The sequence below is a fragment of the Quercus lobata genome, chromosome 9, assembly GCF_001633185.2.
Source record: "Quercus lobata isolate SW786 chromosome 9, ValleyOak3.0 Primary Assembly, whole genome shotgun sequence".
NCBI lineage: Eukaryota > Viridiplantae > Streptophyta > Magnoliopsida > Fagales > Fagaceae > Quercus > Quercus lobata.
In genome coordinates, this window is record NC_044912.1 from 44,239,129 (window position 1) to 44,254,615 (window position 15,487).

The 15,487-nt window shown below is 30.6% G+C and overlaps 1 protein-coding gene across 1 annotated transcript; it reads left to right on the forward strand.

Annotated features, from left to right (window-relative positions):
- Positions 1–10,826: 10,826 nt before the first annotated feature.
- LOC115961824 (two-component response regulator 24-like) lies at positions 10,827–11,614 on the forward strand. Its single transcript, XM_031080737.1, has 2 exons — positions 10,827–11,099; positions 11,444–11,614. Exons 1-2 carry the CDS (start codon positions 10,827–10,829, stop codon positions 11,612–11,614), a joined length of 444 nt encoding a protein of 147 aa, XP_030936597.1.
- The last annotated feature ends 3,873 nt before the right edge of the window (positions 11,615–15,487 follow it).

Genomic DNA, 15,487 nt, shown 5'->3' on the forward strand with positions numbered 1-15,487 from the left:
ATTGAAAGATTAAACTTGTTTAATTACCCAAGAAGATCAAACGAACCAGATATAATAAAGACCAAATAAAACGTTACTTAAATGGAGCATCGAAAAAAACATATAAATCAACATATAAACTCAAAGTTACAAAGAAGTGCCTATTTAAAAAGGAAAAAAAAAAATCATTTCAGAGAAGTTCTTATTAGTTTTTTTTTTTTTTTGGTTACTTTATCCTTTTTTTTTTTTTGACGTTATCTAAATTATATTTTTTTTTTAAATTACATTTACGTTAAAGTTGATACATATTAGCTATCATTTGATACTTTATCCACACACACACACACACACACAAAAACAATTAAATTTTAAATTAGGTTTATCCACAAAAAACAACAATTAAAATTTAAATTAGGCTAAAAGTAAAATTTTTATTTTATAAAAATAAAAAAATAATACAATACTTATTATTACTTTATCCAAATACACACACACACACAAAAAAACAATTAAATTTTAAATTAGGTTTATCCACAAAAAACAACAATTAAAATTTAAATTAGGCTAAAAGTAAAATTTTTATTTTATAAAAATAAAAAAATAATACAATACTTATTATTACTTTATCCAAATAAGTAGATAAGTACAAATAGAATTAGAGTCTTACTTAAACTTAAATTTTTTTTGTTAAATGGATTAGATGAAAATTTTGGATTGTAATTTAATTAAGATTAAATAAGGATTAGATGGATTAGATGAAGAATTTAGATTGTAATCAAATTAAGAGTTTTATCAACTTAGAAATTAAAGAAGAAAAATTATATATATATTTTTTTAAATCTAAAAAAATTTCTACAATATGGTGAAGCTACTTGGCGCAACCATGGTTTCTAATCCCAACTTTTATTATATAGTATACTAGTCGCTAACTTGTGCTATTCACGAGACCTACCTATTTGTGAGGTAGACTAAAATAATTTTATAAAATCTTAAATTGATTAAGAAACTAAATCATTACATGATTTGCTCTTGTATGACTTTAATTTGGCTTACAATTTGATGAAGAAGTTATTGCTTGAACGTGCAATGACTTATAAAAAATTTGTCAAACAGTTTCAAATACTACAAAAAATTAACTCAAAAATTCAAATATTAAACTTCTGAAAGACCAAAAAATATTAAAGAATCAAATAATTAACTGTTTAGAAATTATTTAAACAATATATATATATATATATATAACTAAACAATAGAGAAATATAAGAGAAAGATGAGTTATATTCAAAAGAATAATCCATGACTATAACTATTAAAAGGGATCAAAAAATTCAGAGCTAACAAATTATAGATAATATATATATACACACATTATATATATGTAAGTGTGTGTGTGTGTGTGTGTGTGTGTGTGTGACTACACAACAGAGAAATTTAAGAAAAAGATATGTTACGATCAAAAGAATAATTCAGATATTAGAAATTTTGAAATGCTAAAAAATATTAAAGAATCATAAGATTTACTTCCAATAAATTTTTAAAACAAAAAAAAAAATGTATATAATTACACAATAGAGAAATATAAAAGAAAAATTGATTACGTTCAAAAGAATAATATATGGTATAGACATTGAAATCTGCTAAACATGTTCAAATATTGCAAAAACTAACACAAATTTAGATGTTAGAACTTCCAAAATACCAAAAACGATATATAATTAAAGAATAAGTTATTGAAACAATTCAAAAAATATATGACTATTCAAAAAAAAAATAAGAAAAAGAAAAAAGAATACACAAACTCATAAAGCAATAAGTTTTAAATTTTAACGGGTCAAAACTTTAAAAATCACTTTTAAAAAAATACATGAAAAACCATAAAATAAAAATTTTAACAAAGTAGAGAAAAAGAAAATAATAGAAAAAAAGCTCATACCTCTATTTGGCTTTTAAAATATATATATATATATATATATATATTGGGGTTCGCACTGCTTTTATCGTGTTCATGATTAACCTCACAAATTTGAAGATAAATTATCAACATTTGAGTTTGAGTTTAACTTGAACTTGTTAGAGAGATAGAGTTTCACTTCTTGTTAAGTTTGAACTTTGACTATTGATGTCAAAGATTAGTCCTCCACAGGTTGAAGTTAATATTGTTAATTAAAAAAGTTAAATAATTTTTTTTTTAAAATGATAATGATATAGCAAGCTCTGAAGAGGTCAATAAAAAGTCAAAGATTTCGATTATATATATATATATATATATTGATTATAAGATCTTTTTTTTTTTTTTTTCATCTTGTTTAGTGTATTTATTATAATGGTTTTCAGAATGTTCCTCATTGTTTATTTAGTGCTTTGGATCCTTTAATTAAATCGAAGCTTCCATGGCTAATGATCTGCTTAGGTATAAGTTATTACATATTTCATATTGTGAGGTTCCTCTAGGGCACCTCTAAGCTATGGAATTAAATGCGATTAAAGTCTTGTTAATTGTAATGTTTCAATTATAGCCTTTATTTATGTTAATGAAGGACTGGAAGAGATTAAAACGCTGGAAAATCATGTGGTTATGATCATGTTGATTAATATGATAATTCAATAAACATAAATAAATAAGTTATGAGGGTGATTTATGCATGTAAATTAATATGATAATTCAATAAACATAAAGCAAGAAAATTAAAATAAGTTACGAGGGTGATTTCTTCACATTGATTAATATGATAATTCAATAGAATTTCTGGACGTAATCCGGATCATACTCTAACAAACTAATATCAACTTCTTTTATTTTAGGTTTTCATTTTTTTTTTTTTTTTTTTTAGAGATTTTCAAAAATTGGGATTTAACAATAATAGTTATTGATTTACTGCTTAATTTGGAATAGTGGTATCCTGGAACAAGATTGTTTCTTTGAAACTCTAGGGATTTTTCACTTGAAAAGTGCTAGCAAGAAATGAGAGTTTTCAAATCCAGACCGAACCGGCCAATTTGACTGAGTTAACCATTAACCAATCATGAAACCGGTTTTTTATATGCAAGAATGGGATTTTTCAAAATTCGACCGAGTTAACCATTAACCAGTCATGAAACCGGTTTTTTAAATGCAAGAATGGGATTTTTCACTTGAAAAGTGCTAGCAAGAAATGAGAGTTTTCAAACCCAAACCGGACCGGCCAGTCCGACCAGGTTAACTATTAACTAGTCATGAAACCGGTTTTTTATATGTTTTTTATATGCAAGAACAGGGCATGGGCATTTAAGCAGTGTGAATTGGGGTTCAACTCAGAAAATCGATAGAACCATAGGTTGAACCTAATATCTCTCCCCTTATTCAGCTCTAAGGCTCATAGCGTGACCAACAGACCAGGCAAGCTCCTTGTGAGCTAATATGATCACAAAATTTATTATATTTATATTTGTATTAAATATTACTAAATTTGTTTTATTCATTGCTAAATTAAGTTTTGATTTCAGAAAAATACCGTTGCATAGGAATTTACTATTCATGAATTTATTTTAAAAGTGATTTTTTTAATCAAAATAATTTCTACTTAAGGGATTATTATACAATATTTATTCATGCTTATTTAAGCTATACTATTTTTCTTTTAACCTTATAATGTGCTTTTTATGTTAACCTTATAATATCAAGAAAATTTATTTGAAAGTTTGTTTCAAATTTTTATATATTTTAGTCAATTTTTCTAATATTTACAAATTTCATACCTTTATTTTATTTTAAATTAATTACTAAATTAATTATGACATCATCACAGTTCAACCTCGGTTAAACCTTAAAAATCTTGAACCTCTCCCTTTACCGATTCTTTGAACTTTCAGATCTGAAAACCATGCTTTGGAATAGTGATATCCCCAATTATGTGTTCTCAGTTAAAAGAATTTTTAGGTAAACTATGTATTTAGTCTCTATCCTTTGCATCATATTTTAAATTGGTCCATAACCTCTCATTTGTGTCAATTTAGTCTCTAACCTTTCAATATTGTGCCAATTTAGTCCTTGTCGTTATCTCTTGGATATCAATTGCTGAAGCGGCAAACAGCAATAAATAAAAAATAAATAAATAAATTAGTTTATTACCACATCAATGAAAACTTTTTTTTTTTTTAATTTTGACGGTTAGCCATATCAGCAATTTCCATCTAAGAGATAATGGCAAAGACTAAATTGACATGATACTGAAAGATTAAGAACCAAATTTACACAATTGAAAGGTTGTGAACCAAATTGAAATATGGTGTAAATGATAGAAACCAAATACGTAATTTACAGAAAAATACTACAAAAATAGGTTACCAAACACTTTTTTTTTTTTTTTTGTTGCATTATGAGTACTCAAACCTTCTAGTGTTGTTTCAATTTAGTCATTATTATTATCTCTTGGATGTAAATTACTGACGTGACAAACAGCTAAAATAAAAAATTTATTTATTGCCACATCAACAGAGACTAATTTTTTATTTTAGTTGTTAGCTATGTTAGCAATTTCCATCCAAAAGATAATGGCAAAAACTAAATTGACTTGGCACTAAAAGGTTGGGGACCAAATTTACAGAATTGAAATATTAGAGACCATATTAAAATATGGTGTAAAAGATACAGACCAAATACATAATTTACCCAAAAATGTTATAAAAACATGTTACGAAACACTTTTTTTTTTTTGCATTATGAGTACTCAAAATATGTGTTTTTACTTTTTAGTACACTTTTTAAATCATAGTTTTCATATTGTTTTGAAAACCAAAACCACAATACTCCTACCAAACGGGGCATAAACTATTGAAAATGTTTTATTTTCTGTTGTTAAACTCTAAAAAATTTTCTTTTTATAATCCCTAAACTATTAAAAAAATTTCTTTAATTTTCATCCCTATTTTTATCCCTAAACTATTATTAAAAAAAAAAAATTACAAATTTTAAGAATTGAAAAAAGAACATATTAAAGTTTAAGAAAAAAAATTTTGTAAAATTTAGGATGAGTGTTATGTTCACAACATTTTCATAACAAATTATAGGTTATAAGTTGTTATTGATTTTAATTTGAATCTACAACATAAATAACATTTTTCTTGCCTATAGCAACTAATAACAACCCACTACCTAGAATTTGGTATGAGAAAATTGTGGACATAGCATTTAGGGACCAAAATACTGTTTTTCAAAAAAAAAAAAAAAAAAAAACTAATTTCCAAATACAAGAAACTAAACCCAACCCAGAACCTCATATTTGAATCTGTTCCTCAAAACAAAACACAAACCATTACCGTAAATGCGCCATCAAAATTTCCAAAAAATAAAAATTTCACAAACCGATAATTACCGAAAACACAAAACTCATAACCCGAATTTGCTCGTACCTGAGCAGAAATCTTCTTAATCGTTGGACACTCCAATCCTTGCAAACTGAAGCACCTTATTGGAAATGAGGGAGCCACATCCCATAGACATCGTAGCCAAAATGATTGCCCCACGTTTTTCAGTGGACTTCCTTGCTACATGCACTTGACGCCGAGTAGTAGCTAGAATGACCTCAAGTCCTCAACTAACCTTTTCTATTTGTGTAAACCTGGTTCACTGATATTGGGAAAATTAGACTCCAGTTGATAGAATTAACAAGTTTTAGGGCAAAGTTGTTAATAAGATCTCTTATGGTTAGTCCTTAGCTAAACAATCAAACATCAAAATCATGTACGATGGAATAGTAAATGACACAAGATATGATAACCCAAGAAAACCAATGAAACAAACTAATTTCACTAATAAAAAATCTTGGGAGCAAACCTTCTCAAAAGAAAATCCACTATAGTAAAGAAAAGGTTAAGATCTAGTACAAAACATTGTTCCTAAACTCTATAATCCCAATAGATGAATTTATAGTAAAAACTTTATGAAAGTTCAAATAGTGTATAAAACACCGTTTAGACCCCCAATTACAAAATAACCAATTCAAGTTTTATGACAAACAACAAGTGTGCGGAAAATGAACACAAGCTATAAACAGAAGTGGTAAACAATCTAAGCCAATTAAAATCACATCCACAGCAGAAAATAAAAGGCAAAGATTAAGGGAAGAGAGATGCAAACACAAGGACAACACAACGATGTGTTATCGAAGAGGAAACCAAAGCCCTCTGCGTAAAACCTCTCCGCCGCCCTCCAAGCGATAAGTAATCCACTAGAAAATGTAGTTGGGATACATGAACAGCAATAGACCCTCCAAGCCTAATTTACCCAGTGTACCTAAGCCCTCCAAGCTTCTTGCTTCAACGAAGTTGCGTCGAACCTATTTCTTTTCTAACTTCCCGGATTCCGCTACTTGACCATAGTATCAACCAATGTGAAATTGGTTCCTTCCTAACTGCTTCCTAAAACACCAAACAGCCCTCTCACAGTAATGGATATGATGAGAAAAGGTTTTGGTAAAAGGCCTCTTAAGGATCTAATAATGGAAAGGAAGAGAGTAGAGGAATTTGAAGAGTCTTTTATGTGAAAATTGTGAATGAATCAATCTTGTTTTACTCTAGGGTTTCTCTCTCAAAAATCTCCCTGAAAGCTCTCTTTCTTTTGTGGGTATAAAGGGTATTTATACTTGGGTGAAAATGAAATGTGAAGAGTCAGGTTTTTCAAAACAAGGCTGGCTCGCAGCTTGGCCTTACGGCTTAACTGAGTCGCGAGATCCAGCCGCGAGATAACTGAATGGCCAGTTGTCTTATTTTGTCCTGTAGTGCTCCAGCTAGCATGACGCTTCAACTTCTGGCATGCCTGGCACGTGTGCATCTTCTGGCGGCTTGCAGCCACAAGTCACCCGCGAGATCCAGTCGCGAGTTTCTGTTTTTCTTGCACACTCTTGAGCATTTCTTCACACTAACTCACTCACTACCCTTACAAGAATCCCACATAAATACAGGGTTACTAATTGCTGAAATACAAGCAAATTTGGTACGGAATAAAGTCAACAAAATGGTTGATTAAATTCAACCTTACACTTTATACCACATTAGAACATCTGAAATCTTTAATATATGAACGCCTACATAGATGATGTACCTACAATCACAACCAGAACCTCCGACTGACTCCAAGAACTTATTGAAAGTTTTCTTCACCATAGCAAGTCTATGTTGGTTGCTATGGCTTAAGTTCTTTACCAAATGAACTTCAAATTTACTTTGAAACTCTTCAGTGTGGCGAAATTGAGAGAACTTGGCTACAAAATTCCTAGCCACACGTACAAAGTTTTTCTCTCTCTAAAAAAATTTCTAATAGATGGCTTATAACATCCTTTAAATATATCAATTTAAATGGATCTCGAATCAAGCTTCAAACGAATAAGTTATAGACTTTTTCGCATTGCTAATTTTTGTTGAAATGTGAATTTCGATAGATCAATAGATATCTAGCCAGCTATCGAGATTTACAGAAGGTGGCCTAAAGGGGTCTCGATAGATCAAGAGGTATAAAGCTAGCTATCAAGGTAGATGCTAAAAGTGTACTTTTCTTGAACTTTTCTTAAGCAAACTTTGTGTTTTTAACTTGATCTTCAATTACAACTTTAAGACACATCAAAACTCAATAAAAGACACATAATTTGGCATGTTTGACAATACCAAAACATGTGAACCTTACAATCTTCCTCTTTGTCAATCCATTTCAAAACATAGGCCCAATACAATTATAACCTAATCACAGAGAATGAACTCATATTCAATTAAACTAGCCTAATCTAAAAACAACTACTCTCAAGAAATCATAGCATGAACTACGATTGATTGATTTGATTGGCTCTGTAATTGTCTTTCTTGAAAACACTTAACAAACACATTATGCACATCATGTGAAAAACATTGACAAATAATATACAAGTAAAGCTCACGAATATGTATATATATAAAAAAAAAATGGGCACAAAACCCCAAAGTACATAATGCTCAATAAAACTCATCCCCCCTTACAAAAACAAGTATTGCTCCTCCTAACATATAAAATCTCCAAAAATCCTATTTTCTCCCCCTTTTTGTCATGATTAACATAGGGCGCAAAAAGTTATAAAGTTTCACCATGGAAACATAAAGATGATCAAAGAGGCACAAAGAATCCATAGACAAACATGAAAAGAATGACAACAAGATGCTATGGATACTAAGGGGACAACATATGCAAAATATGAATGGCACAAAAAGAATGCAAACAAATAAAACTCCCCTTACAAAGAGCAATAGTTGTAAAAACAACTTTCTCCCTTTCTTTTTAATGATAGAACAATTTTTGGAGAAAATTATTTTGAGAAGATAAAAAAAAAATCACACAAAAATTGCACATAGAATACCAATATTCTTTGTTTCATTTTATGCAAAGCATGACACCATGTAACCCATGTACAGATGCATATAAACACTTCCAAGCATGATAACTTAAGACTATACAATATAGTTCTCAATGAAATAAAAATTCATGCATGCAAGAGATTTTCAAGTGTTAAAGTGTCTTTTAAACTCACATCAATCTCAAAATTAGAGAAAAAATTAGAAGATAAACGTTATCAAAATTCCAAGGATTTCAAATCAATCAAAGAGTATTGAGCTTTAATCCCTTTTTTTTTTCACTTTTTCTCTCTATGCACTTTTTTTTTTTTTTCATAAAGGTTGTTATTGCATCTGCATATAATTATTTTTATCCACCCTATCTCTCCAAAAAAATTATTTTATTTTTTCATCCTATCTCTCCAATAAGCATTTAAACATTCATGAATGGTGGCTTTCACACTATTGAAATAGGCTGCTCTCTCTATAAATAACACATCATGTGGCTTCACACTAAATCAGAAGTAACTTTAGTCCAATCTAAAAAAAACCTTGAATCTCTTCTTTTCTTTCAGTTCTTTGAACAATCCGAGTTTCAAAATTATGTTTCAAACAATATGGTGACTTGGCTCTATTGCAACTCAACCAAAAAGTCCAAGAAATTCATATGTTTCCTTGACATTGCATTTAGGATACTACGAAGTATCCTAAACTTGTTTTTTTTACTTCACTTTTGTTAGTTGTGACCAACGGCCAAGCTCGACCACACATCTTTCACACCATAATACTGCTCTTCCATATCAAGCTATAGGAAAAATATATTAGTTTCATCCCCTAATTGCTTTACTTCTTTTCCCCAAAAAGTTATAATCTCCTTGTCACTTTTATTTCATTCAAAATAATGCTATTACTTTAGTATATCAAACTAAATTCATGAATTGTTAAAATTAATATCAAGAATTAGGATGATTTACTATTACTCCTTACTATGATTTAAGTATGTCCAAATTAAGAACTATTGATAGGTGCTATTGATATTTTCTTCAAAATGAAATATGTTGACGATTTAGAAAGAAAAAACACCTTTGGATTCTACTGTGGAAATTTCTATTCTCAATAAAATTTCTAAAAGCACCAAATAAATTTTTTTAATTAAAAAAAAAAAAAAAGATAATTTGGTTGCTTATATTGAAAAGAAAATTGCTAAGAAATTTAATACATATTTGATTGTTTTAGTTTTTTTTTTTTTAATAGCGTTAGTTACAGTTTTAATTGGTGATATTTAGTTTTTATATTTTTATTTCTTTTTATACTTATATAGTACCTCCATGATAATTTTTCAAATATAGGTAAAAAGTATGTGATATTTTTTCCTAATTTTCGCATGTATTTAATAAGTTGATAAAAACATTTTGTTATATATCTATTGATTTATAAAATACTTTATTTACTTCTTGAACTATATTAATAATTTTTTTTATACTACTATATATAACATAATACATTGTATAAATGAAGGTTGGAATAAGTTTTTTGTGATTTGGAATTGGTAACACATCAACTTGCAAATCTTATATAGTAAAATTTATAATATTCCTACTATCACTCAATATACAAAAGACTAGAAGGAACAAAAGTCTTAAATGTTGTTCCACTTTCAAAAAAAAAACAGAGATGCCCCTAGGAAACTTCTTCATCATGATAGCACCCATATAAAGGAAAAAAATCACATTCGTAGATTCTGTGATTTTAACACAATCCAAGTGATACTCTTCATATCTCACTATTTAAACTAGAACTAATATGTGAGAAGGACGTAGATTTTCTTCCTGGCCATCTAACACTACATAACAATCATAGCAGCATTAGTTTTGGAGAAATTTTGCTCACTAACAATTACTCACACAGGCCTTCCACTCTGCATTTCAAGGTACCATGCGTTGTCTCTAAAAATCAATACTCTACTTTGGAATACTTTTATGTGGCTAAGTATACGTTGGTTTTTATCTTTTTCTTGTTTGAAATTTCATGACTCGATCGTATCTGTACTTTGTAGTTTAATGTGGGTGCAATGCCTAAAATACAGAGCCAGATTAATTTGTCCAGTTAACTCAAGTATATTTTGTGTGTGGGATGAGAGGGATTATCAGAGAAATAATCAGGTGTTCAGAGAACTCTAGACACCTACCTAAATTTTTTTATTTGAAAAAAACAAAAAAAAAAAGGTTAACTCAAGTATATACACGTGTTCATTTACTGCATTGAAATGAAAATTATGTGCTTTTCTTTCCTTCTTTTTTGCATGTAACAAACAAATATGCTCTTCTCTACTCCCGCTCCCCCTCTTAAATAAATTAAAAAGAAAACACCAGTTAGTTTGATTCTCTTTCTCATATTTCAAAGTTTATTACAATTTCTCAACAAACAAACAAACAAAAAGAGGTTTATTACAATTGAACTTCACCAATGTTTGTTGTGCGTTTATAGGTAGACTTTAGGTGACAAGAAGAGACAAAATGTTGAAGAGTAAAACTGGGATGGAAGATGGATTTCTAAGTAGTGTTGGAGCTGGAGATTCTACAATGCTGGAACCACCAACTGAAATTACTGCACTTGTTGTGGATGATGACACTATAAATCAAATGATTCATCATAGACTTTTGGACAATCTAGGCATACGAAATCAGGTGGTGAGGAATGGCAAAGAAGCTATTGATGTCCATTGTTCAGGAAAGAACTTTGACCTTATTTTGATGGACATGGAAATGCCTGTCATGAATGGCATCGAGGTATATATGCTAAGTAGTTCATCAACAGAGAAAACTATGTAAACAATAAGTTCATATATATATATTCAACAAATTTCACAACTTTTTTACATAATTATCGATGTGATAACATGTTATTGGTTTATAATAAAAATGATATTAATATTGTTTTTACGTGAAAGTGATGTTACATCAATTGATCACAATTTGTCAAAAATTGTGTATGTAGCACTGTTTACTTTTTACTTTTTATTTTTTATGTTTTTTAAATTATAGCAAGGAAAATTAGCCAATCATATTGCGAAATATTTGCCTATAAATATAACTATATATTTACCCTTTTTTTTTATGTACTTCAATGATAGGCAACAAGGAAACTCCGTGCTATGGGCATCCGAAGCATGATTGCGGGTGTATCGACAAACACAAGAGAAAGAGAAAATTTTATGGAAGCTGGACTAGATGACTATCAAGAGAAGCCCTTGACAACTAGTAAGCTCGTTTCAATCCTCCATAAAGTCCACAAAGATGATTGAAATTAATACATGGAGAAGAAGGGAAAGGAAGATGTCCACCCCCATTAATCATTATCACCTACCCCTAGAAATTCTTTACTTCCTATATGTTAGTCTGATTAGAGTATGTAGCTCAGTCGTACAAGTATATGAGAAATGTTAACCTTCTTAGGCTGTGTTTGGCACTCTTTTTGGGAATGCATTTCATAGCTTTCTCCGGGAAAAAAAAACAGAGCATTCTGAAAAAATAATGGGGTGTTTGGTTGGATATTTTGGGATTTTGCAAAAGTCATTTTTTCCACATGTACCAAATTCAATTTTTTTAGAGCAGAAATCAAAAGTAAAAAAAATAAATAAATAAAGGTTAAAAAATAGACTTCTAATTCTCATTCTCATTTTTGTTTAAGTATGTGAGACCCCATTTGATCAACAATCACCAAAAATAAAAACAAAAACACACACAAGGCCAAATGGTTTTTATTTTTCCCCCTTCTTCAACAACCCAACAAATCTTATTTCTTCCTTATTGTTCTTCTTCGATTTCCCAATATAAAATATTAGAATCCTCAAAAAATCCATCATCAAAACCAAGCAGATTAAAGTAAGCACTATAAAAAAATAAAAAAGGTTTTCAGCGACGGTCAAAACCATTATTGAAACTCTCTAGGGGCTTTTTTTTTTTTTTTTTTTTTAACGCCCTTGACATGTGTCTGGATGCTATTGGACATCTTCTTGGTATGGGCTTAAGGTTGTGTGTTTTAGGGAGTTGGGCCTCTGCTAAATGGACATCTACAAAATGGGTCTCTACTGAAAGTCTGCAAGGAACCAATCTGTGCATAAAACATATACTCCAAAATCCAAAGAGAAATACACAGCCCAGTTAGCATTAGCTTAATCACAAATAACACATACATTCTTAGATATGTGTATGTACTATATACGTGTTCATGTATATGTATGAGAATGCACTCCGCATAATAAACTTGGCCGAAGAGTCTTTCATTTCCAACTCTAAGAGCCTACTATTGCCCTTAAGTGTGCACAAGACTCTGAAGTTTGGAACTCAAATCGATTTAGTCTTACCCTATACGTCTTCTACTCGTCAAAGGGTTTCCAAAAAAAAAAACATCTCTTACCTGCAACACCAAAAAATAAACTCATGAGTAAAAGCTATAAATATAAATAGGCAAATGAACAAAACAAATTCCAAGATTTAGTTTGTGATTACATATATGCAATTGGATTTCTAAATCCACCAGTCCAATTGTCATTTGGAAACAACACAAAATTCTCTGAACTCATCCTTATATTTGTTGATTTCTTATATTGTACTCTGTTATATATGCCTGAATAATTTCTATTTCTATGAAAACTAACATCTATATAAACTCTTACCAAAGGGAATATGATGACAGTCACAAATTCCGAATTTTAGAATGAATATTGATGATGCTGAAATTGTTAGTAGTTAGGTTCGTCCAGAGGGTTCCCAACATGGGCTCGTTAGAGGTCCTGCAAGAGGCTACAAATAGGAATTCCCTCAGGTGGTCAATGGTGTGGTGCCGGCCATAGAGTCTTGGATGATAAAGTCAAAAAAAGAGAGTTTTGGAGTTAATCCAAGAATAGAGAGAATTTGTATATAAGAGTGGATACTATCCATACCTTGTCTTGAGCTTTGAGGAGCCTATAAATAGGTTCTTCTTCTTGCTAGCCGTTGGCCTTCTTTAATGATGGCTTGACTGTTTTCTTTGTAACACCTCAGGCCTACTTCATGTAGCCTTAATGGAGGTTCTAGTGGTCTACTCGTCGATACATAACAGTTGGGGCATTGAATGGCTCTCTTTATGGCATCCTTCTTCGTCTAGGCTAGATCATTTGGACGATTGCAATTATCTGGTCTATCAAATATATAAGATGTCCACAACTAAGGACTTACAATAGCTAATATCTTTTTAGTTAAAACATCAAGAGGTATAGCTCTCTATTGTTCAAAGAATGCTTTCTCTAGGGCAAACTCTGTCTCTAGTCACAATTTGCTTGAACAAACTTTTGCTCAACACTTGTGCAACTTGTGTCCACTTTAACGGCCCTTAAAATAATTCTTTTATATGTTTAGGGTTGTGAGAAAATAAAACCCAAACACATAATCACGGATTAGAGTCAAAACAAATCTGAAATTCTGTTTTTCATAAACCTCGACAAATACCCTATCTGTCGAGCTGTTGTTGAGCCACGGGACTGGAACAGCTCTTCAAGCTCAATAGATGGCTAGCTATCAAGATTTAATGAACTTGCACTTTTCAGCTTGAATCTTGGACAGACTTGCATGGCTTCAACATTTGATCTTCAAACAAAGTTTCTTGAAGTATTAAACACATCCTAGTTCTACCCAAATACAAGTAAAGTGCGTTTTGTCAAAAGATTAGCCAATTACATAAAATAGTAACATATGTTCCTAATAAGTGAATCACATATGTCCTAACAATATCACACATCAAACTATAGGTTCTCTTTGATTGGGAGGATTTTGGGGGATGAAAAAGGGGAGAAAAAATAGAGGGATTTTGAATAGTGGAGTTGTTTGATTGGAGAAGTGATATTGGTGGAACTCGGGTGTTTTCTCCTTAGGACCACTATTGGATGTTTTGTTTTATTTCCAAATTGTGGAGAAAGAGGGGCTTCTTTTTCTTTTTCTTTTTTTAAATGTTGCAATGTTAAGGGTCAGTTTTTCTCCCCTTATTAACCATTAATTTTTTTTTTTTTTATGTAATAGGGATATGAAAGTAAATTTAACAAATACCATTTTCTAGCCTCTCAATTTTCTTCTTAACCAAATAAAAGAGTTTTTTATCCTTTCACATTTCTACCCTAGCCAAGAACACAAGAGGGAAAAACTAAATTTTTTTCTATCCCCACTTTTCCATACCCAAACCAAACAAAGACTAAGGTGATTATGATTACATATACTTTAAAATTTAAATATTTCAATCGCATATACTGTTCCAACATCCAACTACCTAAAATCCAAGCCAATTGAGGTCCTTCATGGGTACAATTTTCTCTAAGGGTGTGTTAGGTAGAGTGGATTTTAGGGAGGATGAAAAAAAAAATGAGGAGGGAAAACTTTTTGGAAAGTGTTTGGTTGAAAGGGAGAGAGGGAAAAAATGTAGTAGGACTGAAGTGTTTTCTCCTCAAGCTCACCAAAATGTTTTCTCTCCAAAATGAGAAGAAAACTAAGAGAGAGAGAGTGTGATTTTTTAGATGGACCAAAATGCCCCCAATTGCTTTACTAGACAATGTTGGCCTTTTTTATTTTTTTGGGCAAACTTTTTTTTTTTTTTCTGGATACTTTGCCTCTTCCTTTTTTTTCTTTTGATTTCCTGGGGCGTGGGCAATGTTGGCTCTTTTTTTTTTGGGTAAACATTGGCACTTTTTCCTTGGACACTTTGCCTCATCCTTTTTGTTCTTTTGATTTCCTAGGGCGTGGGTTGACAGTGATTTGTTTTGTTTTTGTTCTAGTTAACATGATTTTTATTTTTTAATAAAGCAACAAATTTTAGAACAAAAACTAATAAGGAAATGTAAATACAATTCAATTTTCATTTTTTTTTAATGCTAATTACTCAGCAACCATACAGAAAACCACAAATGAGGTGATGGTGCTGGCAAAGAGTGAGAGGTGGCCAAGTGGGGTTATGAAATTGAGAGTGAGAGTGATAGGCGTGTGCTAGTTAGTAGTTAGAGAGTGAGGATGAGAGTGGAAATGACTAAGGCTGCGTTTGAATCGACTTCAAACCAATTCCAGAAATCAATTTCCGGAAAATGCGTGCGTTTGGCTGTCACGGAAAACATTATTTTCCGGAAAATGATTTCCTGTTGACCGAAATTTTCAGT

What these genes read in the sequence shown, in the direction of transcription:
- LOC115961824 (XM_031080737.1), top strand. Translation starts at nt 10,827, where the DNA reads ATGTTGAAGAGTAAAACTGGGATGGAAGATGGATTTCTAAGTAGTGTT. An exon ending in CTGTCATGAATGGCATCGAG is followed by an intron (nt 11,100 to 11,443) that starts GTATATATGCTA and finishes CTTCAATGATAG; the next exon opens with GCAACAAGGAAACTCCGTGC.